General features: G+C 36.0%; 1 protein-coding gene across 1 annotated transcript in view; it reads left to right on the top strand.

Annotated features, from left to right (window-relative positions):
* Positions 1-2,435: 2,435 nt before the first annotated feature.
* myo5c (myosin VC) overlaps positions 2,436-26,188 on the top strand; it is a 33,336-nt gene continuing 9,583 nt past the window's right edge. The window contains 41 exon segments of the mRNA XM_032550558.1: positions 2,436-2,570; positions 2,799-2,909; positions 2,996-3,167; positions 4,991-5,135; positions 5,990-6,146; positions 6,236-6,379; positions 7,401-7,482; positions 7,718-7,825; positions 7,910-7,998; positions 8,000-8,017; positions 8,094-8,359; positions 8,448-8,529; positions 8,605-8,745; positions 8,815-8,937; positions 9,977-10,060; positions 10,184-10,315; positions 10,395-10,492; positions 10,593-10,679; positions 10,765-10,876; positions 11,848-12,059; positions 12,139-12,304; positions 12,985-13,119; positions 13,121-13,132; positions 14,212-14,376; positions 14,463-14,556; positions 15,634-15,697; positions 15,774-16,048; positions 16,139-16,202; positions 17,750-17,838; positions 17,922-18,103; positions 18,186-18,279; positions 18,360-18,423; positions 18,501-18,669; positions 18,736-18,820; positions 18,906-18,998; positions 19,086-19,240; positions 20,649-20,738; positions 20,836-20,989; positions 21,660-21,945; positions 23,114-23,288; positions 23,361-23,441. Of these exon segments, the coding sequence (XP_032406449.1) occupies positions 2,544-2,570; positions 2,799-2,909; positions 2,996-3,167; positions 4,991-5,135; positions 5,990-6,146; positions 6,236-6,379; positions 7,401-7,482; positions 7,718-7,825; positions 7,910-7,998; positions 8,000-8,017; positions 8,094-8,359; positions 8,448-8,529; positions 8,605-8,745; positions 8,815-8,937; positions 9,977-10,060; positions 10,184-10,315; positions 10,395-10,492; positions 10,593-10,679; positions 10,765-10,876; positions 11,848-12,059; positions 12,139-12,304; positions 12,985-13,119; positions 13,121-13,132; positions 14,212-14,376; positions 14,463-14,556; positions 15,634-15,697; positions 15,774-16,048; positions 16,139-16,202; positions 17,750-17,838; positions 17,922-18,103; positions 18,186-18,279; positions 18,360-18,423; positions 18,501-18,669; positions 18,736-18,820; positions 18,906-18,998; positions 19,086-19,240; positions 20,649-20,738; positions 20,836-20,989; positions 21,660-21,945; positions 23,114-23,288; positions 23,361-23,441 (5,082 nt within the window). The 5' untranslated portion in view covers positions 2,436-2,543.

Here is a 26,188-nt window from a genome sequence, read left to right on the forward strand (position 1 = left end):
TTCCTGGATATTTGACTGTCCTTTTTAAAATAATTGGCAGAGTTTGATTCGGTTGGTTTCCCTGGCCCAGTGCTATTTTTAAATTTAAGTTCAGTTCATGAACAGTTTAAAAACTTGGCTGTTTTTTTTGTTTCTTTATTATGAAACCAGTTTTGATGTGTTTGGGATCGTTGTCCTGCTGGAACATGCAGTGGTCAAAGTTTCCCCCCATCTGGTTGTTCACAGCCAGCATTACTGACTGTGAAACAGACCCTCAGCATGATGCTATCACCACCATGCCTGATTGTTAGGTTTAAAATTCTCACTTTGGCTCCTCCAAGCAAAACTTATCATTGTTGCCAAATAACGTGATCTTAGTCTTGTCTGAAAAGACACATTTTTGTTTCATTTTCTTACTTTTTGGGGGTTGAGAACATTCCAGCGTATGGGAAAGTGAAATTTTCTTCACCGGGGCATTGTGGTTCTTGAGTTGTTTGACTGAAACTTGGACATAATTCATACTTCAAACCGGATAATTATCCCAAACGCTCATTAAATCTGGTTGGAGACGCCTTCCCAAAGCCCCAACCTTGGACTTCAGCAGCAGTTTTATAATGGTTTACATGTCAGACCAAGCTGGAGAGAAATATTAATTTGAGAGGTGTGCTCCTTTATTTTATCTTAAATGTTTTAAAACATTAACTTAAATGCTAAAATTTCTTTCTCTTATGCTCAACTACAACCTACTACAGCATCCTGTTGTATATCTGAATTTAAAGACAAATTTGTCTATTTTTTTCCCCAATTATTTAAACTACCTGCAATTTTCAAAAAACTAAGGTTTTCTTATTGAAAAACATAAACTAAAACTACTACATTATATTTTGCATAATGACACTGTATGCAAAATACGTCACTTTTTGCATATAATGTATAAATTTTGCATAAGTTATGTTCCATTATCTCCATGCTGATGGATAATTAACCAACCAACTTTTTACTTCTGCCTAAAAGAAAGATAGTAAAACTCTTCCAACTTATCCACGGTTGTTTTGAGACTTTGACAGCTTTTATATTTATGATTAAAATTTGTAAAACTACGTCCTAAATGTTTTTGACTGTACCGAGGTAATCGAGGTTTGCATCCGGTTTCTGTAGTGGCGAGGATCCTTGATAAAACGAGCACACCCTCAGACTGTGAGACAAGCCTGTCATGAGACAGAGGGGGGCGGAGACAGACAAAGTCCCGAGCAGGATGAAGTTACAAGCCGGACAGGAAAAGACGACATTTTCCTGAGGGATTCAAAATAAAACTCAGGATTCAGTAATCAACTTCCTTGATTACTGGATCAAGCAAAGGAAGGATTTGATTCCTTCATTATACAGATTTTATATTAAAACTTGAAGAAGGCATCACTAGAGGTAGGTAAACTTGTATTAGAGTTAAATTACTTCAACATATTTTTACTCAAATAAAAGTAAAAATGTGCCATCCAAGAAATTACCTGTGTAAAAAAGTACTAAAAGAAGGCAATTCAAGTATTGAGTAACTGATCAGAACATCTCATTTAATATTTTACAATGTGATCAAAGGGACAAAAAAAATGTTGCATTCAAATTTGGAAATTTCAAACACTGAAATGAAAACAATAATACAAATGAATAACAATTATGAAATGACAACTTTTAAAAAAAAGCATAAAACATGAAATCAATAGTACATTTCATACATTTATACTATTTGGGTGTATCTTTTCATGGTGCATTTATGGTTAAAACATGTTTGCTCTTCAGTTAGTGAACTTACTTAAACTACTATATAGTGTCCAGAAATGTTATTTTATTATTACTAGTGACTTTAAGGAGATAATATAAGACAAGTAAAATCAAAGTTATGGTGCTGTGAAAATTCTAAAGATACTTTTTACCTCAAGAAAATGTAATTGGGTAAATGTAACTTCATTGGGGGTTTTGTACTTGTAAAAAATAAATAAAAATGACAGATGTAATGCATCCAAATACAAGAAGATATTACAGTAGTTCCTCTGGTGGTAAACATACTTTACAGAGAGAATTTAAACAAACCTGCCAAAATACTGCTGTTTTGTACATGATATCTATGCATAATGATAATAGGAAAAAAAATCTATCTTAATAATACTTCCAATCCAACCAGTGATTAACTTTTTATAACAAGCATCACCTCCAATTTCTTTGGGTACTTCCACACTATTACACTTCTAATACGTTTTTCTTTTTTTTTCAGTTGTTTTTCCATTGTAAAAATAATGAAAAACAATTTTGTGACTGAATTACCGACACCTCCAATCTATGAATGGATGGATTTGGTTGTAATGTTTTTATTTTAAAGTATCTTAGTTCCTTTAGAGGGGCTTTTATTGTGGAAACCCTTCCCGGAAGCATGATCCTACTTTGTGAAACTTGTTTGGTGATTGTTTTATAGTTGTTAGAAACAAGTGCAGTCTCTCAGGGACTTTATGGCAACTTAGAAAGAAAGCACAGGGAAGCAACAGGCGCTAAAAAACACAAAGTGAAGCACAAACATGGCTTTATCTGAGCTGTACACAAAGGTAAGAGTCAGCTGTTTATTATTTCTTATACTATTAACATATGTTTGTTGTATTTGACGTTTTCACAGACATATGGAAACTTTCCCAGTGTTGTGGGAGTGTAACGTATCGTGATTTCTTTTTATTTTTTTTAGAAAATATAAACATTTATGTACAATTAAATCACGTTAATGCTTACTTTATGGAAACATCTTAATTATCTTTCACTCTTTAAACCATTTCTTCCAGTATAACAGAGTGTGGATACCAGATGAAGGACAAGTGTGGAAATCGGCTGAAATCACTAAAGACTTCCACTCAGGCGATAATGTTCTTGAATTACTCCTGGAAGACGGAACTGTGAGCAAATAAAACGTTTACATGCAACTCTGATGAATCTCTACATGTGAAAATGAGTATCTGACCTTTGACTCGTCGTTCTGCAGGTTCACCTCCACCCGGTTGACCCCTCCAAACCCAAACTGCCGCCTCTCAGAAACCCAGACATCTTGGTAGGGGAGAACGACCTCACGGCTCTCAGCTACCTGCACGAACCTGCGGTCCTGCACAACCTCAAAGTCCGATTTGTCGAGTCCAGAATCATCTACACCTACTGTGGTAAGGATATTTATTTTTATTCCTTACTCCAGTGTCTTGCAGAATTATTAATGCTCATTTTTAAGCCCTGCAAAACACAAAATCTTACTTAGTTTCTAGTGCAAAACTAACTTACAAGTAATTTTTTTTAGTAAGATACAGGAGCTTGTTTTAAGTAAATAATTCCTTATTATTGATGAAAAAGTGCTATCACTTATAACAAATATTTTTCCATGTTATTAGTGAAATAATCTGCAAATGAAACTATGTAGTACTTTTTAAAATGCAATAAATGCAGCTTTATTTGAAAGCCTAATAGGTTTGTTAGAGAATATCTAAAAAACATGATGCTGTTTAATGAACAAACAGGGAATGGAGACAATCATAATACTGTAGAAAAGTTTAAAGCAGTTAAAAAAGTCAAATAGTTGCAGTGGATGAGCTGCAGAGATCCACAGCTTGGTTTGGAGTATCTGTTGACAGAGCAGCTTTTATTTGAGCTCTTCATGTATTTGGATCTTACAAGAGTCAAGATTGTTTAATTGTTGAAAGAAAGTCATTCAGGACTCACAGCAAATATGTAAGGCAGAAAATGTCAACTTCTCATTTCTGGCCACATCAAGACCATGCACTGTAAAACACTTGAGCCGCATTTAGTTGTGTCTGCTACCTTCTACTCTTTAAGTCAAATAAATTTATCCAGTTTTAGATTTTGAACCTAAATGTGAGTTTGTGAAAGATAAACTTACAGCAGTAAGTTGTGTTAACTTTTTATTAATTTAGTCAAACCTCCAAGAGTTTAATAAACTAGAGATTTTAGGTTAGCACTTAAAAAAACTGAAAGAAGAAAAAGACAGGAGTGGGAACTATTTCCCAGAATGCTTAGCGGCATGTTTTTGTCTCCTGAGATGGAAGTGCGTTACATTGATCTGACTCTTGTGTTTTATTAAGGCAAATGTTCATTTTAATGCAATTCTCAGTTAGCAAAGCTTGAGGATAATGTCCTGTTCACACTAAATGTTTCTGAGCTGAATTCATTGGGATGTTTAATAAAATTCATTATCAGATCAGAAATTTTGTTCCTGCAGTTTGAAACAAGAATTTAAATTATTCTAAAGTAAAATAAGTATTTATTTTTAATTTGATATTGTGAGTAAAATAATAGAGAAATGTGGCTCTTTAACTCGGTGAGGCATTTTTTTTCTTGCATATTGTGAAATAATTATTTGGTTTAAATTGCAGCATTTAGTTAAAACTCACAATTCAAGATTAATGAAGTTAAAAAACAATGTTTAGACAACTTGTCTCTTGTTAAATCAACTTCATGAACTTTAATTTCTGAGTTAAAACCAAAACAATTTTCTTGTTGACTTAAATTTCATTTTCAAGGCAGCAGGTGGACTTTCATTTTCAACTTAAACCACATTTAAATGTTTTACATGTTTACACTCAGAAGGCCAGTTGTTAATGCATGAATAAATAGGTGTCTCTGCATTCAATAAGTCCTTCTTGAAGATAAATAACGTGAATTAATGTAATTTGGCAGAATGCAGATAAAATCTGCTTTGATTTGATTCATGTTTTCTTTAAGTTTCCATTCTTTCCATCCAGTTTGAGTCAGTTTTAGCTATTTTGCTTATAAAGAAGAACAAGGAGCGAAATTAAAAAACTCCATCACGTAAATCCCAATAAAATATTTTAAAGTATGTTAAATGCTGTAAAGTAACAGAATGGGGACATATTTCAGGTGTGTTATTACATATATATTTGCAAGCCTCTGTACATCTTCAGTGTTGAGAGAGCTTCCTGGTTGTGGCTCAGCCTCGTTGGTTCCTCTTTTCCAGGTATCATTCTGGTAGCCGTAAATCCATATAAACAGCTTCCTGTCTATGGAGACGCAATCATTCATGCTTATTCAGGCCAGAACATGGGAGACATGGATCCTCATATATTTGCTGTGGCAGAGGAGGCGTACAAACAGATGGCCAGGTAACAAAATGTATAAATCACTTGGAATATAATCTGACTTTTCTGTAAAGTCAGTCAAACTTTCTCTTGATGTAGCTTGAGATCAATATGTAATGGCCAATTTTTGGTTTTGCTAATTTGTTGTATTAGCCAAGAAGAAATACAGAAAAACACCCACCCAAAATGTATACATATATTTAATTATTTTAATCAGTTTTTTGAAAATAAACATGTAGTAGGACACGAGAAAACATCTGCATACATAACCAAGAACAAAATAATAATCATAGCACTACTTTCCCTCTCCTTTCTGTTTGAAAAGGAGCTGAGATAAAGAGAGATAAACAAGAGTGGAAATCAATCTGAATAAAAGAAATCAGATTTATTCCTGAAGGTGATCATTGCTATCAGATTCAGTTTCCATAAAGACTTGAGGGTCATCAGAGTGAAACTGCTCTCACATTTGCTACTCAAATTCGGCTTGATTTTGTTTCCAATTTCATGTGGAAATTTTTCAGACGTCCATCAGAGTATTTTCTGTTTCAATCAGTTTGATTCTCGTGCATCCTGTGATGCTTTAGCAATTGAAACTGCATTTTAGAGAACCACCATTCAGCTTCTATGCACCACAAATTTGGAACAAAATTCCAGAAAATTGTAAAACTGCTGAAACACTGAGTTCCTTTAAAGCTTGGCTAAACCCCCACCAAGTTTATTGTTGCTTTTGAACCATAATAAATGAAACACTAACCAATATTTTGATGTGGAATGACTTTTGATGACTTAGTATTTTTTGTGATGGAAAGCACTTTGAACTGCTTTATTGCTGAAATGTGCTACATGAATAAACTTTATTGATTGATTTTCCCCAACAGGAATCATAAAAACCAGTCCATCATTGTGAGCGGGGAATCCGGAGCTGGAAAAACCGTATCGGCGCGTTACGCTATGAGGTACTTTGCTGTTGTGAGCAAATCTGGAAGTCAGACTCGGGTTGAAGACAAAGTGTTGGCTTCCAATCCGATCACAGAGGTACAATTTTACCTGACATTTTGAAGTAACACGAAGTAGAATCAACAAAAAAATACTAAAAGTTGTTTTTGTCTTCTTTTTTTTTCCAGGCAATTGGAAATGCAAAAACCACCCGAAACGACAACAGCAGCAGGTTTGGAAAATACACAGAGATCAGCTTTGACAGGAGGTATCGCATCATCGGAGCGAACATGAGGACTTACCTCTTAGAGAAGTCCAGGGTGGTTTTTCAGGTAGGGCAAAAAGCTTTACACAAGCCTCGCAAAAGTATTTACACCCCCTTAAACCTATTCACATATTTTCATGCTAAACTCAAAAGCAGAGCATCGTTACTTAATGGAAGGGAACAAATACACTAAAGCTGCATTCACAGCAGGCAAATGTGAAAAATATCCGACTTTTTCAACGCAATCTGAACCGCCCAATTCCGACCTTTTCACCCAAAAATAATCTGATCTGTGCCACTTCCATGTATTCTACTAAATCGGATACGTATCCGATTGTTTCCAGAGAGTCTGTAGTCTGAACGGTCATGTTTTTTATGTCTTCGATGTGAGACACGCGTCATAATTCTGCAGCAGAAAAAACGACGAGCGTAGACAATAACTGAAAATTATTATTAATTTTTTAAAAGAAGTATTTCTTTTGATTTGCTTCCTTTGTGTTGATATGATCTTGTGACAATACTGACTGCTCTCAACTTTAAAATTGATCCAAAAATGGCTCCATCCATTAATACTTCAGTAAAATGAGCTTCTGTGTGACGTCTACGTTATTCTTCTGCGCATGCAGGTCGCTTTGGGGACGTAAATCCTTCACTCAAAAGCCTAATTGCAGTCAGATTTAATTAGTAGTATGAAAAATAAATATAATTTCATTAAAAACAATGTGTGACCGTAGCCAAATAAAACTGAAGATGCATTTCTGTTCGCTACTCCTCTGATTAAATCTAACACAGATGGATTTTATTTGCCATTTTTTTAGTTGTACAGAGGGAATGTAGTTGCACTGAATTTTATTTAAAGACACCAAAGTGTAGGTAGTGAAAACCTTTTATTTTTCCCCTTCCAATTCATAATACTGTGCAGCTTTGTGCTGTTCTGTCATAAGATCCCAATAAAAACGTAACTAAATGAGACAAAGGTCAAGTGTGGGGCAATGTACTGTATGTGCTGTTCTTTTTGCATCATATTTGTAGATATTTTATATATTCATATGTTTGTTTTGTGTTGTGCTGCTTTATTGTTTTTGTAGGCAGAAAATGAGCGTAATTACCACATATTCTACCAGATGTGTTCGTGTGCAGACTCTGCAGAGTTCAAGCACCTGAGACTGTGTGAGTGTTTGTCCTGAGTTGTTGTTTCTAAAGGTTGGATGCTCAGCTGACTGTTTCACCAGTGGATCTGAACCCATTAGCTAACAGCTTGAATAATAAAGAATTAATGCAGTATTTGTTTGTGTCTTTTTAAAAATGTAGTGTTTTTTTTGGTACTATTTTCACAGAAAAACAAGTTGGTTTCACTCTTTTTGTTTGATATTTTGAGGAACTTTGTTGTCTTACTGATTTGCAGTGAGTGCAGATGAGTTCAGGTACACCGGCATGGGTGGCGACATAACTATAGATGGTGTGTATGACAAAAAAGACTTTGAAGAGACTCGACAGACCTTCTCCCTTCTGGGTAAACTCACTTCATATTTAAGTATTTTATTTTTCTACGTTTCTTATGTTTGCCTTAAGATGCTAACGTTTCCCTGACATGCAGGTTTGAAAGAGGACTTCCAGTCAGATGTTTTTAAAGTTTTAGCTGCAATTTTGCATTTGGGGAATGTGGAGATCAGAAGCTCTGGGGACTGACAAGTCATCAGCTGCTGTGAGTGCTTTTCAAAATAAAATGCGTTCTGATTTCAGCAGGTGTAATTAAAAAGGTTGGCGCATTTATGTTGCAGCTGAGCGATCCACACCTGGCGGCGTTCTGCGACTTGCTGTGTGTGAGCGCGGCTGAGCTGGTGCGATGGCTGTGTAATCGCCGGATCGTTCTGGTGGCTGAAACGGTCGTGAAGCCGGTTCCTAAAGAGCGAGCGGCGGCCGGCAGAGACGCTCTGGCTAAGCAGATCTACGCACACCTGTTTGACTGCATCATCACCAGGATCAACACGGCGCTGCAAGTTCCTGGAAAACAACACGCTTTCATCGGCGTTCTGGACATCTACGGGTGCAAATAACACTTCCTGTCTTATCTTCCTTTGTGTTTTTTACCTGTTTTCCCTTCATCATTAGATTCTTTTTGCTCTTCTCCTCAGATTTGAAACATTTGACATCAACAGCTTTGAGCAGTTTTGTATCAACTATGCGAATGAAAAGCTCCAGCAGCAGTTTAACTTGGTATGAAGCATATTTTGGTTTTCTGGCTCCAGTGTTGGGATTTATGAGCTTTATGTCATGTCTCCTCCTTTTCAGCATGTGTTCAAACTGGAGCAGGAGGAGTACATGAAGGAGGACATCCCTTGGACTCTGATAGACTTTTATGATAATCAGCCTGTTATTGACCTGATCGAAGCAAAGATGGGGATCCTCGACTTGCTCGATGAAGAATGCTTAGTAAGTGTTTTTGACTTTTTAAACTATTTCTTTTAAATCTCCTGCTGACATTGGAATATCCTTTTGCAGTTTCCCCAAGGAACAGACCAGAGCTGGCTGCAGAAGCTGTTCAACTACCTTGAAGCCAATCATTTGTTTGAGAAGCCCAGGTTATCAAATGAGGCATTTGTGATTCAACACTTTGCAGACAAGGTGGAGTAAATCAACCCAGAGTTTACAGGATGTCTGTCCTCAAATAAATATTATTTGCACGAGAATTATCCTTATGAATTTGGCAGTCAGATCTTGATTGGTCCATGTGTTTTTTTTTCCCCCCTCAGTAGCATAAAGCTCTGTACCAGAGTTAGAATTATAATTTAGTTATATTTCATTGTGAGTTTATGTTTATCTAATTCAGTTTGTTTTAATCAGTTTTTAGAGTCTAGTTTGCTAGATTTTCTCAGCTAAATATTGTCCAGTTTCAGTTTAGTTTTTATTAGTTATAGTAATAATTTTTGTTTTTTCATAGTTTGGTTAGTTTTTAGTTGCAGAATTCAGGAAGTCAAAGTATTGTATTGTGATTATGCATACATCATTTGGGTAATGATAACTGACTCTGGCATTTTATCCCAACTTTCACTGTCGCTATTTTGCAGACTAGCATAAGTGGCAACAGGATGAATACGGAGTGCCGTAATTTGTCGATAAACCACAACATAGCATACATTTCTGCTGAAAAATTTCCAAAAAATATTTGCTTTATTTCACTAAAAGTCACTACAGTTACAACAAATGACACGGAACATGTTGGGTTCATCCCTTAAGGATCTCCCACCTAACAAGCATGCTAACAACCTTCTCATCAATAGCTGTCAAACTGTTATATAAATCTTATAAATTTTCTAAATTAGTTGTATTGGTGGAAGTTTGCTTGTGGGAAAGCGACAAGCAAAACCTTCCATTTGTGTTTAACTTTCATTTTCACTTTCAAAAACCAAGCTACATTTGTTCATAAAGTGATACATTTGATCTGCAGCCCAAAATATCTTTTTTAATGCCTGTGTAAGTGTTTAGTGGTGGATTCTGGTCATTTTCTGATCAAAAAAAGCTCCAGTGGTAAGATCATCAGTTTTCATTATCGTCACAGTGAGTTATTTTAAAGATTATCCAGAATGATTTCTCTACTTTCTACCTACGTTTCTGAGGTTTGAAGCCTGTTTGTTTTTTAATCTAAACTTTGTTTCCTGAGCAGGTGGAATATCAGTGCCGAGGTTTTCTTGAGAAGAATCGAGATGCTCTTTATGAAGAGCTGGTGGACACGATGGGAGCCAGTAAGGTGATCTAAGTTTATAAATAATAATTGCAAAACATGTCGAAAGTCTTTCACAAGTTATATTTCAGGCAGAGCAGCTGTTTTTCCACGTTTTAACACATTTCCTCTGTTTGCGCCTGTTATCAGTTTTCCTTTCTGGCACATTTCTTCCAAGAGGAGGAGCAGAGCAGAGCGGCCAGTAAAGGCGTCAAAGTTAAATCAGCCAGGCCTTCTGTGAAACCAGCCAATAAGCAGCTGAGGACTTCAGTGGGAGATAAAGTGAGTTTTTTGTCATTTATCTAGAATAAACTAAGTTTCTTGTTTGTTTTTTTTCTCTGAGCATTGTGATTTGATGCAGTTTCGCAGCTCCTTGTCTTTACTGATGGGAACGCTGAACGCCACCACCCCTCACTATGTTCGCTGCATAAAGCCAAACGATGAAAAACTCCCATTTGAGTATGTTTTTGTGGAATTGCATTTGGAACATTTAGCTCTTTATTCACCAAACTTTCCACATTATTTTATTTTTGTTTTCTTTTTGTTATTTTTGCTTTAGATATGACTCGGGGCGGGTGGTGCAGCAGCTGCGGGCCTGCGGAGTGCTTGAAACCATTCGGATCAGTGCACAGAGCTACCCGTCCAGGTGACTCTTTTTGTGCAACTTGCAACACATTTATGTCTGTAAATGCTTTCCCTGGAAAATCTTTTCGTTTTCCTTTGTTTTTCAGGTGGACGTACATTGAGTTTTACAGCCGATACAGCATCCTGATGTCACATGTGGAGGCAGATTTCAACGACAAGAAACAAACCTGCAAAAATGTCCTGCAGAGATTGATTCAGGTTAGCTGTAATTTTTCTGTGTTTCTCAGTATGAGACTTAATATTCATACACCCTGAAACTTTTTCACATTTTTTCATGCTTCAATTAGCAGATTCACTGATCCACTTTTTTTCTGTATCAGCCGATACTGAGGCGATGCAGAAAAACAGCAGTGAATTGACTTAAAATGTTTCTTTTTTCAAATACAGACATAAATGTGCTGAATTACAGCATAATAGGTCACCTTTAAAGATTAAATTACACACAGAGACAGTAGGGTAGTAAGTACATTTACGTAAGTAACTTTCTTGAAAAAATTTACTTTTTGGAGTATTTTTGCGACCCAGTACTTTTTACTTTTGAGTAATTTTATTATGAAGTATTTCTACTCTTACTTGAGTAAAATTTCTGGATTTTCTGCGCACTGAATGGAAAACAAACGTGTTTTAACCAAAGATTCACCAGACACAGACACACACCTGCAGTTTTTGTTGAAAGTTTTATGTTACCGATTTTGTTATTTTTAGTCATTTATACAAATTATTGTCATTTTCATACTTAAAATACCAAAATTTATACTTAACTTTGTAATTTGGTCTGTCTGATTCTGTAATTTTTAAGTATTAAATGACTGATAATTTTATCAATTACTCAGTACTTGAGTAGACTTTTTACCAAATACTTTTTTACTCTTACTTGAGTATTTTTTTTTTAACTTGATTAAAAATATGTTGAAGTTTTGCTACTCTTACTTGAGTATAATTTTTGGGTATTCTACCCTCCTCTGCACACAGATAGACTTTAATTACTTATCTGTTACAGTTTTCAGAGAAAGAGGGACTGAACACCAATACACACCTACACTTTTTAAAATTTTACAAAAAAACAATTTAGAACCCTTTTTCTTTGGTGTTAGTCACTTAAAATCTTTATTAGACCATCTGGTTTTTGCTTTTGCAATACATTATGTGTCTTTTGTCTTCATGTCCAGGACCCCAACCAGTACAAGTTTGGCCGTACAAAGATCTTCTTTCGCGCTGGACAGGTAGCTTATCTGGAGAAGCTGCGTCTGGATCGACTGAGAGGAGCCTGCGTGACGATTCAGAAACACGTCCGTGGATGGAGCCGCAGGAGGAAATACCTGAGGATACGAGAGGCAGCCATCATCCTCCAGCAGTACATCCGAGGGAAGAGGACGATCCGGTTAGGGCTCGTCACGGAACGCAGAGTTTTGCTGCGGCACTACGTTGTAAAACTAAACAATCGTTTGTCAAACTTTCAGTAAAATGGTGACCGCTGAAACACTGAAGCAGGGCTGGGCTGCTGTGGTGATCCAGAGACACTGGAGAGGTTACTGCATGAGACAGATCTACCATGTCGTCCAAATGGCCTCCATCACCATCCAAGCCTTCACCAGAGGATGGATGGCCAGAAAACGCTACAAGAAGGTCTGTAGCTGAGGCAGAGTTGCCAGATTGGACAGGTTTCCCCCCAGTTGGGCTGCTTTTAAACACACACAACACGCTGAAAAGAAAAGAAGATTTTAGGCTGCTTTTCACAACATTTGGCAGGGATTTTAAAAAGATTTCAGAAGAAAATGATTTCAAATAGTTGTCATTGTAGTGGCAGAAAAGCACAAAACTTTTAATTGTAACAACAAATGCCATGTTGTTACGTTTATCTTATTGTTTAACTTTTTTTAGAATCTGTCATATGTTACATTATCAATGATTAGTCATTGATAATTGATAAAAACACAAAACCTCACAAAGTAATTTTGGCCTAGTTTCTAGTGCAAATATCTTAGTACACTTGAAATAAGACAAAACTAACTTATCAAGTGTCACTATAGTAGTATTGTAATTTGTAAAACAGAAATCCCAGGGCAACATCATATTTAAAAGGACATATTGCCACAGAAAACTCAAATCTCATTATGTTCAAAGAGTCAAGTCTGTTGTAAAGGGATCTGGTTCTGGTCAGAATATAATAAGACAACCAAACATGTTGTGGATTATCACCAGACTGATACTGAAACTGTTTTGGAAACTGTCAGTCTGTTCTGAGATTCTGGAAAACTCTGATCTGTGAAATATGTTGCTCTGTGTCTCTTTACCTAATTTTGCAGATGATTGAGGAGCACAAAGCTCTGGTTCTGCAGAAATATGCCAAAGCATGGCTGGCCCGGCGGCGTTTTCAAACCATGCGCCGCCTTGTGCTTAATGTGCAGCTCTCCTACCGGGTGCAGCAGCTCAGGAAGAAGTACTGAAGAGCAGGTGAAATGCTTCCCAAATTATTTCAGCTTTGAATTTTATTCCTAGATTACTGCATGTACTATTAAACTTAACGTTACTCAGACTTTTGACAGATTTGTGTCTAAATTGAATTTTACCTGGAAGTGATATCGACATTGATGCCTTAAAACCTAAAAAAAAATGGCATAACCAAAAGATAAATCATTAAAAGACCAGGAAACATACAATGCTGGTCATCAATCAATATAAACTTTCTGATTTCTGTGATGCCAATAAGGATTTTTACATTAATTATTGATTATTGCGGTGCAGTAATCCACTTTTTTCACTTACGATATTGATTCTGATATCAATATCTGGAGTTTAGTATCGGCCAATACCAATCTGATACAGAAAAACATTGCTGAATTTACTTAAAATCCTTTTTTTTAAAACATAGACATACTGAAATAAAAATGTATTTGATAACTGCATCAGTACAGCACTCTTAAATGCACCAAAAGCTTCTACAAGCTTGGTCAAATATTTTAAAACAACACATTTTAATTTGTTCATTCAAAGGAAAATAAATAATAAAAATTAAACCTGTTTAAAACAAAATGTTGACTTGATCAAACATGTAAGAATAAACGTCTACAAACCTTCTTTTAAATGGTTCAGAAAGTGTAATTAGGAATTTTAATTAAAATGTAAAATCAATAACTAAGCATAGAATTAGACTGAATAGATCAATCCTTATTGATTGGGCACATTGTCACATTTCTTTTTTTTACAGTGTCTGATATTAATATTATTATTAATATTAATTAATATTATTATTAATATTAAAATCCGGTGCATCTCTAGTTTCAACTGCATACTTCAGAAATTTTGTAAAACAGACCAAGACAAAGTAATTCACATCTCTGAGAAGAGCATCAATAATTTTTAGCACACAATAAAAAAAAAAATCATAAAAGTAAACATTTTTTAACATTGTTGGTTTTGTTGCTTTCCTCATTACCTATCAGAAACACACTTCTTGTTTATTGAATGTAAATCTACCAGGTGTATAAATAGTTTTAAGCTTAATAGCAGCTGAGTTTATATTTCTCCTTCAGAACAAAGAGAATCGAGGATTAATGGAGAGACTGACGAGTCTGGCCAGCAGTCATTCCCAAACGATGGAAAAACTCCACAGTCAGGAGGCACAACTGGAAAAACTAACAAACCTGAAGGCATCTCTGGAGGAAAGAGAAAAGAAAGCAAGAGAAGAGGCTAGCATGGTTAGTTTCAAAATAAATGTCCGAACTTAAAAAAAAAAAATACATAGCTAAATTACATTGATTTGAGCCTTTTATTTTTACTGTAGACAATTAATCAGCTTCAAAGACAATTTGAAGAACTAAACACTGAAAAGCAGAACTTGGAGAAAAAGCTTGAAGTTTCCATCAAAGAGACAAAAGGTAAATAAAAAATGTTAGATTCTTTTTACACTTAATATTTAAAGTTGTATAAATATACACAGAAAGACCATCGGATAACAGACGAACAATTCAGAAAGTATATACCAAAATGTAAAATATACACATTCCTCTTGAATAATATAATTATTATTCAAGAAGAAAGTAGTCTAGAAATTACGGAGGAAGTCAGAAAAAATCTTGTCCAAGAGCTTAAGCTTGGAGACCTAACAGATCGGTACCCTACCCACAATTTTAAAAGCTCTTTATAGTGAGCCTAGTTTATTTGTAATTGACCAGAGTGAGGAATAAGCTATGGGACGAACAGTAAAAAGCAAAAGGCTAAGATTTTTTGAGAATTAACCTATCATGAGTTAATGTTTTATGCTCCATTTATGACCAGCACTGTTACTATGATGATTACCGCCAAGAACTTCGTCATCAAGATACTTTATAGTAGCGAGCAGCCGTGTAAAACAGCTAATGGAAGTAGCTGAAAGCTGACACAAAATTACTCTGCTTTCTTTAAACAAAGAATAATGTGTAAAAAAGTAAGACATAAAACAAAGGAGACGGGATTAAATAAGTTTATATTTCTGCCTCTTCTTTTCAAACAAATTATATTATCACAAAAATTATATTATTGGATTTGAATTGTGAATGCAAATATATTTGAAATAAGAAAAAATAAATGATTTACCTGCTTTTTATGTGTATTAGGATCTTTGGAGAAAGCCAGAGTGCTCACTCCATCTTTTTTTCTGACATGTTCCATTGTGTAAATATGTAGAATTAATAAATATCACAAATATGTATCATTATAATTACATGTTTGGGTCGTTGTTTAGCAGAGTTGTTTGTAATGTTATGTTTCATATTGTATATATTTATGGTTTTCTGGTTTAAAAAATGTTATATTTTATGAGTTTTTGTCAAGTTATTGCAATCATTCAAGCGGTATTTAGTCCAGAAATAAAAGGTTTTATTTAAGTGTAAAACTTTAACCCTTTCTGTAGATTTACAGCAGACATTGTATGCAATCTTTTTGCCACCTGTATAACCAGTTTTTACATCTTACAGAAAGTTTTGATCAAGTAAAAAGAAACCTCCTGGAAGAGAAAGAGAATGAAGTCCGGCTTAGAAAGTTCGTATTCTTAAAAATGCAAAATAAATCTTCAGCAGGTCGAAGCTGATTAGGCTAATAACTGATTTCCTGGCAGAATTGCAGAGAACAACACTGAGATCCAGAGACATGACCACGAGAAAGAGCTGGAGATCCTGAAGGAGGAGATAAAGAGACTGAAAGAGGACAGAGTGAGTCTGCAGAGGAAGGTTGAGGATGGGGCGCAGGTGAACTCTGACCTGCAGGAACAGGTCATTCAGCTCACCAAGCATGTGAAGGTCATCCCAGAGCTGCGCAGAGATCTGAACAACCTGCAGAATCAGAAGAACAACCTGGACCGTAAGATGAAGGAACAGTCGGAGCAAACAAGAGGTTTCCAGATTTACCTCTCATTTTTCACCACCACTCCTAAAATAAATGAAGCATTTATTTCATTTATTTTGACTGAATATTTTGTTGCAGCTAAAACAAAGGAAATTGTAAGACAGCTGCTTGGCGGTTTTATTGAAGAGGAAAAGCTTTTGGGGTAAACTGGAGTTTAATTTTACGTTTTCCCATTCCTCCTATTATTTTCCCTTTAAACCAGCAATATATAACTTTTACATTTATATTTTTTTACATATTTGTTGAAACTTCACCATGTTGTGACTGTATAATATGAAACAGATAATCTGTGAAAAAATCGATCTCTTCCACCTCCTCTGTTGCCATCTGAAGAAATGAACCGCTATCGGTCAAAACCAACCAATCAGAGCCAGGAGGAGGAACTTAGTGCTGTCAATCATGCACATGAGCATGCTGCCAAATGTGACAATGGCGGAAAAATAACTTACCATTAAAGGATAACCATGTATTCAAAGACATTGGTGGTTAACTAGCCTGAGTATTCACAAGAGGTAAGCTGTTGCTAGCATAGCCACACACGGTGTTGTGACTGACAGCACTAAGACCCGCCTCCTGGCTCTGATTGGTTGTTTCTAGTGCTGGGAGAAGGCAGCTTGATAGTTGTTTTCTTTTTTCACAGATTACACTGGATTACAAAAAAATATTTTTTGGAAGTTGTCTGTTTTTCCAACTGAATTAAGACTATTTTTGCACTGCTGAATCCAAAAACGACATCCATTTTTCTCAATCAGGTCTGATTTTCTTTCTAATTTGATTTAGACAAATCCGATCTTCTGACTAAGATGATGACATTTTTGTGACCTTATCAGTTCATTTCCATTAATATTTGTCATCCAAAAAAAAGGTTTCAGGAGCAAAAAAATGTTTTCTAACAGAGTGTATTAATTAAATGTTGCAAACTTGGGAAACTAATAAGGGTAAGTATGTAAATGGAATATTACGACTTCATTGTGCAAAATTCTTCGTCTCTTTTATGTCCTGATGAAGTCTCTCCCCCTGCCGTTCACTCATTGAGCCCAGATTATCAGGTCATGCATTCTGATGCTCATCTTGCTCCATAGTTCAGAAAAAGGGTAACACTTTATTTGACAGATTGTGAATAAGACATAAACATGACATAACGCCTGTCATGAACATGAGTAAGTCTTCATGAATATTTATGACTGTTGTCATAAAGTGTCATTTGGTACATCATGACACTTTTAATACAAAGTTGACATTATTCAAAATGTCTTTGTTATGACAACTTGACATTAACCAAGAAATCATAATTTGACATAAACTTGTTATAAAAGTATTACTGATTAAACTTTAGCTTTAATAACATAAAGCTACATAATTTTTAAAGTTTTGTCAGTAACGAAGACATTTTGAATAATGTCAGCTTTGTATTAAAAGTGTCATGATGTCATGACAGTCTTATTCACAACCCAGTCAAATAAAGTGTTACCAGAACATTTTACTGTTAACTGGACTCAGCACATCAAAATGACCCTAAAACTGTTGAAAAACCACAGATGATTTTTTTTTGGGACTGTTGACCATTATTATTTGTCTCATATTATAATGTCCCAACATGGCAACAATTTCAACAAATATACATAAAAAAATAATTTTTAATGAAAGTTACAAACTTCGTTTAGTTTCAAACTGGTTGTTTTTGTGAAGGCTTGTTCCAGAAGACTCTGAGAAGATTTATGAACTGGATGATTTGCAGGAAGCCTTTGAGAGTCTGCAAAAAGCCACAAGGTCTGGAAGTTAACCTGTATTATTTCATTTCTATTTAATACTCGGGTAAAATTACTTCTGCACAACCAAATCTGTTACATGCTAATGGTAGGTTACTGGGAAAACCACCAGAAGGAGCAGAGGGAGACGTACGAGTCTCAGATGGAGGGCCTGACTCTGAGAGTGGACCACCTTCAGAACGAGAACAGCAAACTGCAAAATCTTTTCCAGGAAAAAAGCAACATCAACGAGGATATCCGCCAGGAAGTATCGAGGCTGAGCAGTGAGAACTCGGTATGTTGATGTGATCTTCACTTCAGAGTCCGTCATGACGACGGATGAAATGCAAAACTTTGTGTTTTACTGCAACGACCAGGTCATACCGGAGCTGAAGCTGCAGGTTTCAGAGCTGCACAGACAAAAGCAGGAGCTTGAGACCGTTGTTAAAGAGCAGAGCAGCGAGTTAGCAGGTGAGCTTGATTTTCAGAAAAGTGCATCTCAATAAAGTAGAATATAAAATTTAACCATTTAATTTTTTGCATCATGACAGAAAAAAATATGGAGATCAGCAACATTCTCCATAAGAAGATCACAGAAGAAAGCTCCCAACGCAGGTTAAATTTAAATATACCATTATTTTTCTCAATTATAGCATCAGTTTATAGTTTGATGTCATCTTATTGTATTATAGACATTTTGAGGAGAAAGCCAGGGAGCTGGAGGAGATCAGAGAGGAGCTCCAAGTAAAGATAGAGGAGTTGGAGGAGGAGAATGAACATTTGAAGAGACAGCAGCTGATGGAGGGCGAAGTGAAGAGAAAACTGAGAGAGGAAACGTCGCAGTTAACAGCTGAGAACATGGTGGGTGTGTGTGAGTGTGTGTGTTAAAGTTAAAAACAGAAATAAATCCCTTTTCGTAAATTCCAGGACTTAGAGGAGCAGCTTGACCAGAAAGAACGCTGGATTAAGAAACTCCACAGTCAAATAAAGTGCCTTGAAATGTCACAGAAAGGTTGTTATATTTTCTACTTCACAATAGGAAATATGAATACATTTTGATTTCACAGTATTCACTACATATCCTGTTCCTCACACAGCAAAACAAACTCCTGCTCTTCCTAAAGAATATCTTGGCATGTTGGAGTATAAGAGGGAGGATGAAGCAAGACTCATTCAAAACATCATAACTGGTATCCTCTTCCTGCTGATCAGCTTTTATTTTTATTTATTTTCCCCACATTTTAACAGGATAAAGATCATTTAAATTTAATTCACAGACCTGAAGCCCAAAGGTGTGGTGGTCAATGTGATTCCTACTCTCCCAGCCTTCATCCTCTTCATGTGCGTCCGCCATGCCGACTACCTGAACGACGACAACAAACTGAAGTCTCTGATGAACGGGATCATCCAAGGGGTCAAAAAGGTCGTCGTGGTGAGGCCGATTTTCACTCCTTACTACTGGATATATGTCATATGTCAGGTTTTACCCCTTTTATAATGGTGGAGATTCAGCTTGAAGTGTAAAAAATAACTAATACAATGTAAACAAATCTTAAATACATCAATATAACGATGAGTCATTTCATGGGAGTGAATGACTATAAAGCTTTTAAACTGTTATTTTTCATTATCATGTAACAAACAGCCTCAATGATATACAAAAGCAACAATTTGGCCAAGATGTTTGAAAATAAAATGGATTTTCTCTAATCTTTACGGGGCCAGGATGACAGACACACATAAATATTCTATTGTTTTTACATAGGTTAATGCTTTTATTTCATTTTGGAGCACTTTGACATTTACACGTAAAGTGCATTATGAATAAAATTTATTATTAATGATATTTGGTTCATTGTCCCTTAAAATATCGAACTTTGACTGTAGGTTATTAAGAAGCTTCCCTCATGGTTTTCCATCTCATTTTTATCACTTCCAGCTTTTAAAGCTTAAACATTTTCGCTCATGTAAAGTTTTGAGCTCAGTTATTGTTGTTTCAGAAGCATAATGCTAGCTCTCTTTATCCTTTCCTAAACCAGTTTTGATGTGTAACTGTGACAATGGTAAAGTTTGAATATTCAATTGTGTCCAAGTTTCAATTATAAAACTATAAAAACGTGTTCACTCAATTCTTGTGTTTGCATTATGGCAGCATTGTGCCATGGGATTGTTTTGGTACTGGTGCATTTCACAGAGCGAAATCGGTGGGCTGTGAAAATTAATGCGTTAGTTAATATTTTTTTAACAGCATTAATTTATTTTAACGAGCAGTTAACACACAGACTTCTGTACTTTTTGGAAGTCATCTGCACTGCAGTTTGGACGTAACCTCCTTCTCTTTTTCAGCTGTTGATCTCCCGTTTCTTAAAAAGTAACCTCTGTAACGGTGCCACTACTTGACCCCGTTTTGTGTTTCTCAGAGTCACGAAATTATTTTACTGTTGTAGACAAATTTTTACATGCAGCTATTTACGACTGAAGTAACACTAAACTATGAGTAAGTAAAAAACATGAAATAGAAGCAGTGATCCCATAACTTGTTACATTCTATTTTAATCAATTGAAAGCCTTAATAAAAACAGGTAGAACTCATTCACACAATTAATTAATTAATCGTGATTAATTCACAGCAGCCATGTAATTAAGCAGATTAATTTTTTTAATAATTTCTCAGCCCTAGTAATCAGTCCAGAATATTTCAGATGCATTCTGTAAGGACCAAAATAAATCCAACTTTCATTCCCATGACATGTTGGTGTAATCATCTTACTTGAACCAATGTATTCAACTCTAAACTCCAAGTCTTTCTTGTTTTTCTAGTAGTTTTTTTTTTCTTTCAGGCTCACCACAAAGACTTTGAGTCATTGTCCTTCTGGCTCTCCAACACATACCGGCTGCTCAACTGTCTGAAACAATACAGCGGGGAGGAAGTAAGAAGTTCCTGCGCCGTTCTGGTTCAACCTGTCTGCACTACAGTAGAAAGTTTTGTTTTTGTTGAGTTTTTCCTCCATGTTTTCCCCTCTCTAGCAGTTCCTGAAGCAGAGTACCCCTCGCCAGAAGAAGAACTGCCTGCAGAACTTCGATCTGTCCGAACACAGACAGATCCTCAGCGACCTGGCCATACAAATCTACCATCAGCTCATCTCCATCATGCAGAAGACGCTCACGCCTGCCTATTGGTGTTTTGCACAAATCATTATAATCACATTCTGCTTGTTCTGTTGGGTTGTATTCTTTAAATAACGTGTCAAACATCCGGCTTGCCATAAAGTTTAATGTGGCCCAGAAGGACACATAAATAGAACGTTGACAATAACCGTTGTATGCTTTAATAATATTTTATCAGTCAATTGAAAACAGTTTTCAATTGATTGTTTGATTGATTACTGACCACATAAAAAAAAAAAAAAATCAGAAATTTCTTTTTACAGTTTTGACTTGATCAAAAGTCAGAATTCTGAGAAAAATGTGAAAATTCTGAGGGAAAAAAGTGAAATTTCTGAGAAGAAAAGGGGAAAATTCTGAGAAGAAAAGTTAGGATTATGACTGTTTTTCTCAGGATTTTGACTTTAGTCAGAAGATTAGATCCAGAATATTTTTTTTTTCAGTGAGCCTAATCTTCTCCCAGAGTTTTTACATATATTCTGCTAAATTTCATCAATGTGAAATAATGTTCAGTATTATTTAACTTTAAGAAGAAGAAGCAGAGGCGACTATTTATTCCAATTTTAGAGGTTCCTTAATCAACACATTTTACCACAACCGGTTCTTTCAGGACATTCATAATCTTGATCTGGCCCAAAATAAAAAAGAGTTTAATTCAACACATGCTGCTGTGTTTATCCCAACAGTTCCTGGTATGCTGGAGCATGAGAGCTTGCAGGGGATTTCTAGCATGAAACCGACTGGCTTCAGGAAGCGATCCAGCAGCTTTTATAATGACTCGGAGACGTACACCATCTCCTCCATCCTGCAGGAACTCTCCGTGTTTTATTCTGCCATGAGCCACCACGGCATGGAGCAGAGCCTGACCACGCAGGCCGTCAAACAGCTCTTCTTTCTGATTGGAGCCACCACCTTCAACCAAATCATGCTCCGCAAAGACATGTGCTCCTGCAGGAAAGGAATGCAGATCAGGTCTGTCGCTTGTTTTAGAAACAGCTGAATAAAACAGAGAAGAAGAAGGAAGATGTTGATTTTACTGCAGTAACAGCAGAACTACTTCAACATGCTTTTACTCAAGTAAAAGTAAAAGGTTTGCAAGAAATTACTCAAGAGTAGAAAAGTATCTGGTTACAAGGCTACGCAATCAGACAGAGAAAAATGTAAACTTATGTCCAAATTATGGTATTTTGAAAACTAATATGAAAAAACACTAATACAAATAAATATGAAACAATTACTTGTATTCGGTAATGCAGATGCACTGTGTGAGAGACAGGGTGAAGTACGTCCAGTGCCAAATGGCACAGCAGGTAGAAAGTAATATTAAAAATAAACCTTGTGCACAAACAAGAAAGCTTACTTTAACTTAAACTGTAGGTGTGTCTGAATCTGGTACTTTTTTTGTTTTTCGCATTCAGTGAAGTTAGTAACAACAAAATGGGTCATCCTAAGAAAAAAAAAAGAAATTACAAGAATGACGTCAATATTATGAGAATAAAGTTGTAGTACTATGAGAATAGTCATAATATAAGGCGAATAAAGTCATAGGAGAATAGAGTCCATATGAGAATGAAGTCATATTATGAGAAAAGTGATAATTTTATGTGGAAAAAGACATATTACTAGACTAAAGTTGAAATAATATGAGAATAAAGTCATAATATTTCATGGATAAAGTCGTAATATTAGGAGAGTAACATCAAAATAATATGAGAATAAAATTATAATAAAATGAGAATAAAGTCAAAATATTGCGTGATAAAGTCATATTATGAGAATAAAGTTGGAATAATATGAGATTAAAGTTGAAGTATTATGAGAACAGTCACATATGGAGAATGAAGTCGTACAGAATAAAGTCGATATGTGAATAAAGTCATAATATTATGAGAATAAAGTTATAATAATACAAGAATAAAGTAATATTTTAAGAATAAAGTCACATTATGAAAATAAAGTCATATTGTTACCTTACACTCTCAGTTTTGTTTATTTTATTTTTTAACATGGCCCTAATACTCCATCGAATATATTACTGAAGTAAAAGTAAAACGTACAGTGTAGTAAAATTGCTCTTAAAAGTTACTTAAGTGAACTATTTCCTGCCCTCCTCTGATTTAAAGCTTCTCTCTGGTGTCAGGTGTAACATCAGCTACCTGGAGGAGTGGCTGAAGGAGAACGAGCTGCAGAGCTGCGGCGCCATCGATACGTTGAGGCCTCTGGCTCAGGCCGCCTGGCTGCTGCAGGTCAACAAATCCACCGACGAAGACGCTAAAGAGATCGCAGAAAAGTGCACCGAACTCAACCCTGTCCAGGTAATCCAGTGAAATCACATCCAACCCCTTTCTGATGCTTATTTTAACCCCAAACTCCAACTTAAATTTCAGATTGTCAAGATTTTGAACTCCTACACACCCATCGATGATTTTGAGAAACGAGTGACGTCATCGTTTGTTCGCCAAGTTCAGGTAAGCTTTGCCGTTCACTCAGACTTTAATCGGCTGGTCTCTTCTACTTAGAGATTGATTTTATTTATTTATTTATTTCAAACTGGTTTTTAAAAACATAAAAACAATCCATCAGTAGGGCAGAGAAAACATGTGAATACATAACCAAGAACAAAATAATTAGCTTAGCACTACTTTTCTGTTTGAAAAGGAGTAGGAAGACGTGAACACTTATTTAATCTTATCTCTCATCTCAATTTAATGAAATATATTACTTTAATTAAAAATAAATACATTTACAAAATTACAAAAGATTGTACTAGGAGTACCAGAGAAAGGCCATTTTGTATTTCTACCTTTGGACCCCAGAGATGGGCCGACTGACCTGAAGGATTTTATCTAGCAGGTGCTTTTGTTCTGTAAATAAGGCCATTACCTTATAAGTACCCTGGTAATGGCCTCAACGCATCTCACAGTTGCACAATTGTTCCTTAGACTTAGACTTAGACTGACTTTGTTGTCATTTTTCATGCACAGGGTGTATACAGAACGAAATTTCGTTGCATACGGCTCAGGACAATGTGTGAGGTTCCAATGTTGTGAGTAAAATAAAATACAGTATAAAATATGAATATAAATCTAAATATAAAATATAAAGTGCAGGACTGACAGTAAAATAGAAGTTATTTAGCTCTGTACATGTGCAAGGTATAAAGTGGAGACCAGTTTTTGAGTGCAGTCCAGTTAAGAGTTCAGCAGTCTGATGGCAAGTGGGAAAAAGCTGTTTCAGAACCAGGTGGGCCTGCACCGGATGCTGCGGAACCTCTTTCCAGAGGGCAGCAGGGAGAACAGTCCATGGTGGGGGTGTGAGGGGTCACTGATGATGTTTCGGCCTCAGGACACGCATCCTGCATCGATGGTTGACCTGACACTTCGCCCTTTTGCCTGAGCTGGGTGTGGAAGGTTGTTGCCGAAGCAGTTTCTCCTTGTGCACCTTCTTCTCACTCACATGAGAGTTACCCAACTCTTTTGCAAGATCAACCAGGAAGTCCACCCGTCTCTCCTGCACCCCAATGCATGCCTGATAAAGCACATGTGCATTCAGTGCTGCCATGTCAATCATGTTTGCCAGGTTTGCTGACCAGCTGTCACATAGTGATGGAACCTTGGTCACCCCCCGCAAGATTATGACTGAAATAAATGCCATTAGTTCTTGTGAACTAAATAGGTGAAGCAGTCACCTATTTATCCTCCACAGCACAAAAGGCTGCATGCAAATTTGCATGTGCAAAGTCTCCCAGATTTCTTTTGCTTACACTTTTTGCATGTTTTTTTTTAGGTGGATCAACACAATTAATTTGGTTAGTTTATTTCTAAACTGTCATTTTAAACCCACTTAGCTTTATTTAAAAGAAAAACATTACTAATTTCTTTTAGAAAAACCTTTGCATATTTCTTGAAACAGATTGTATGTTTTGCAAACTCTATGTACATTTGGCAAAATGACCTGGATAATGCAGCACAACATCATGGATCAGCTGCAAAAGGTCACATCTCTCCAAAAACACTTCATGTATGCTTCAAAACTAAACTGACGAGCATTACCTACAGGAGACCTGATCTCCTGCTGGTATCATAGATACCCACCCCCAACATGGACTATTCACACTCCTACCTTCTGGCCTGACGGTCAACGGCCACATTTACAATTGAAGAAGGGATGCTAATTTGAGCCATCAGAGTCGTCAGTTTGGACTCGGGTCTTTTGACTCTGTTTCGGTAAGTCAGGGGAGAGGTCGAAAACCCTGGTACTCCTTAAATGTTTTCCTTATGAACAGAGCAAGTAATTAAGGCAAGACATGATAAGTTGAAGAGGATCCTCCTCACTCCCAGTTCAAAATAGATCAAGCAGATGGTTTAGAGCCAGTTTCTAAAGGTGACTGATGTGTGTCTAACTTCTAGAAAAATACTTACTCTCTATAAAACCTATCAAAAACACTTGTATCAATTTATTTGCTTACGAGTATTCTCATAGGTAAAATTACACGTACGTATGAGTTGAAAAACAGGACAAATGCAAAACTTAAATTTATGCATTTATTGACTTAAATTCACAAATTTAGATGTCTACGCATGCATTTTTAATTGACAGTAGTCTTATATCATACATAACTCCTTGTGTTTCCATAGCAACTAAAACAAACAAGAACCTGACACAGGTCATTTGACATCATCATATCATCTATGTTCTCATCGATGATGTCATAAAGGTTCAAATGATTATTATTATCATTTGGAATACAAGAATTCTCAGTTTGCTTTTCAACGTCGTTGGAGGTACAACACTTTGATAGAGAGACGATTTCGGACAGTGATTTTAGAAACCATTTCAACTGCAGTCAAAATGATTTTAACTATCGGTTGGGGCCTTGGGTTTCTTGTCACGAAGGGAGTAGAGAAGTTGCTGGGATATCGGATAAAAGATGAAGACATTTCAGCAGAGAGCTCATCTGACGAAAGTACAAAACACCTTGATTTTGACATTGTCGCCGAAGACGATGTAAAACAAAGTGATGTTTCAGCAGAGAGCTCATCTGAAGATGAAAGACATAAGTATTTTGGATTTGAAGATTTCTTTGAAGACTGTGTAAAACACCGTCGTGTTTCAGCAGAGAGCTCATCTGAAGATGAAGGATTTGGATTTGACATTGTTTCCGAAGACAATGTAAGACACAGTGATGTTTCAGCAGAGAGCTCATCTGAAGATG

Source organism: Xiphophorus hellerii, chromosome 2 (assembly GCF_003331165.1).
Source record: "Xiphophorus hellerii strain 12219 chromosome 2, Xiphophorus_hellerii-4.1, whole genome shotgun sequence".
Taxonomy (NCBI): domain Eukaryota; kingdom Metazoa; phylum Chordata; class Actinopteri; order Cyprinodontiformes; family Poeciliidae; genus Xiphophorus; species Xiphophorus hellerii.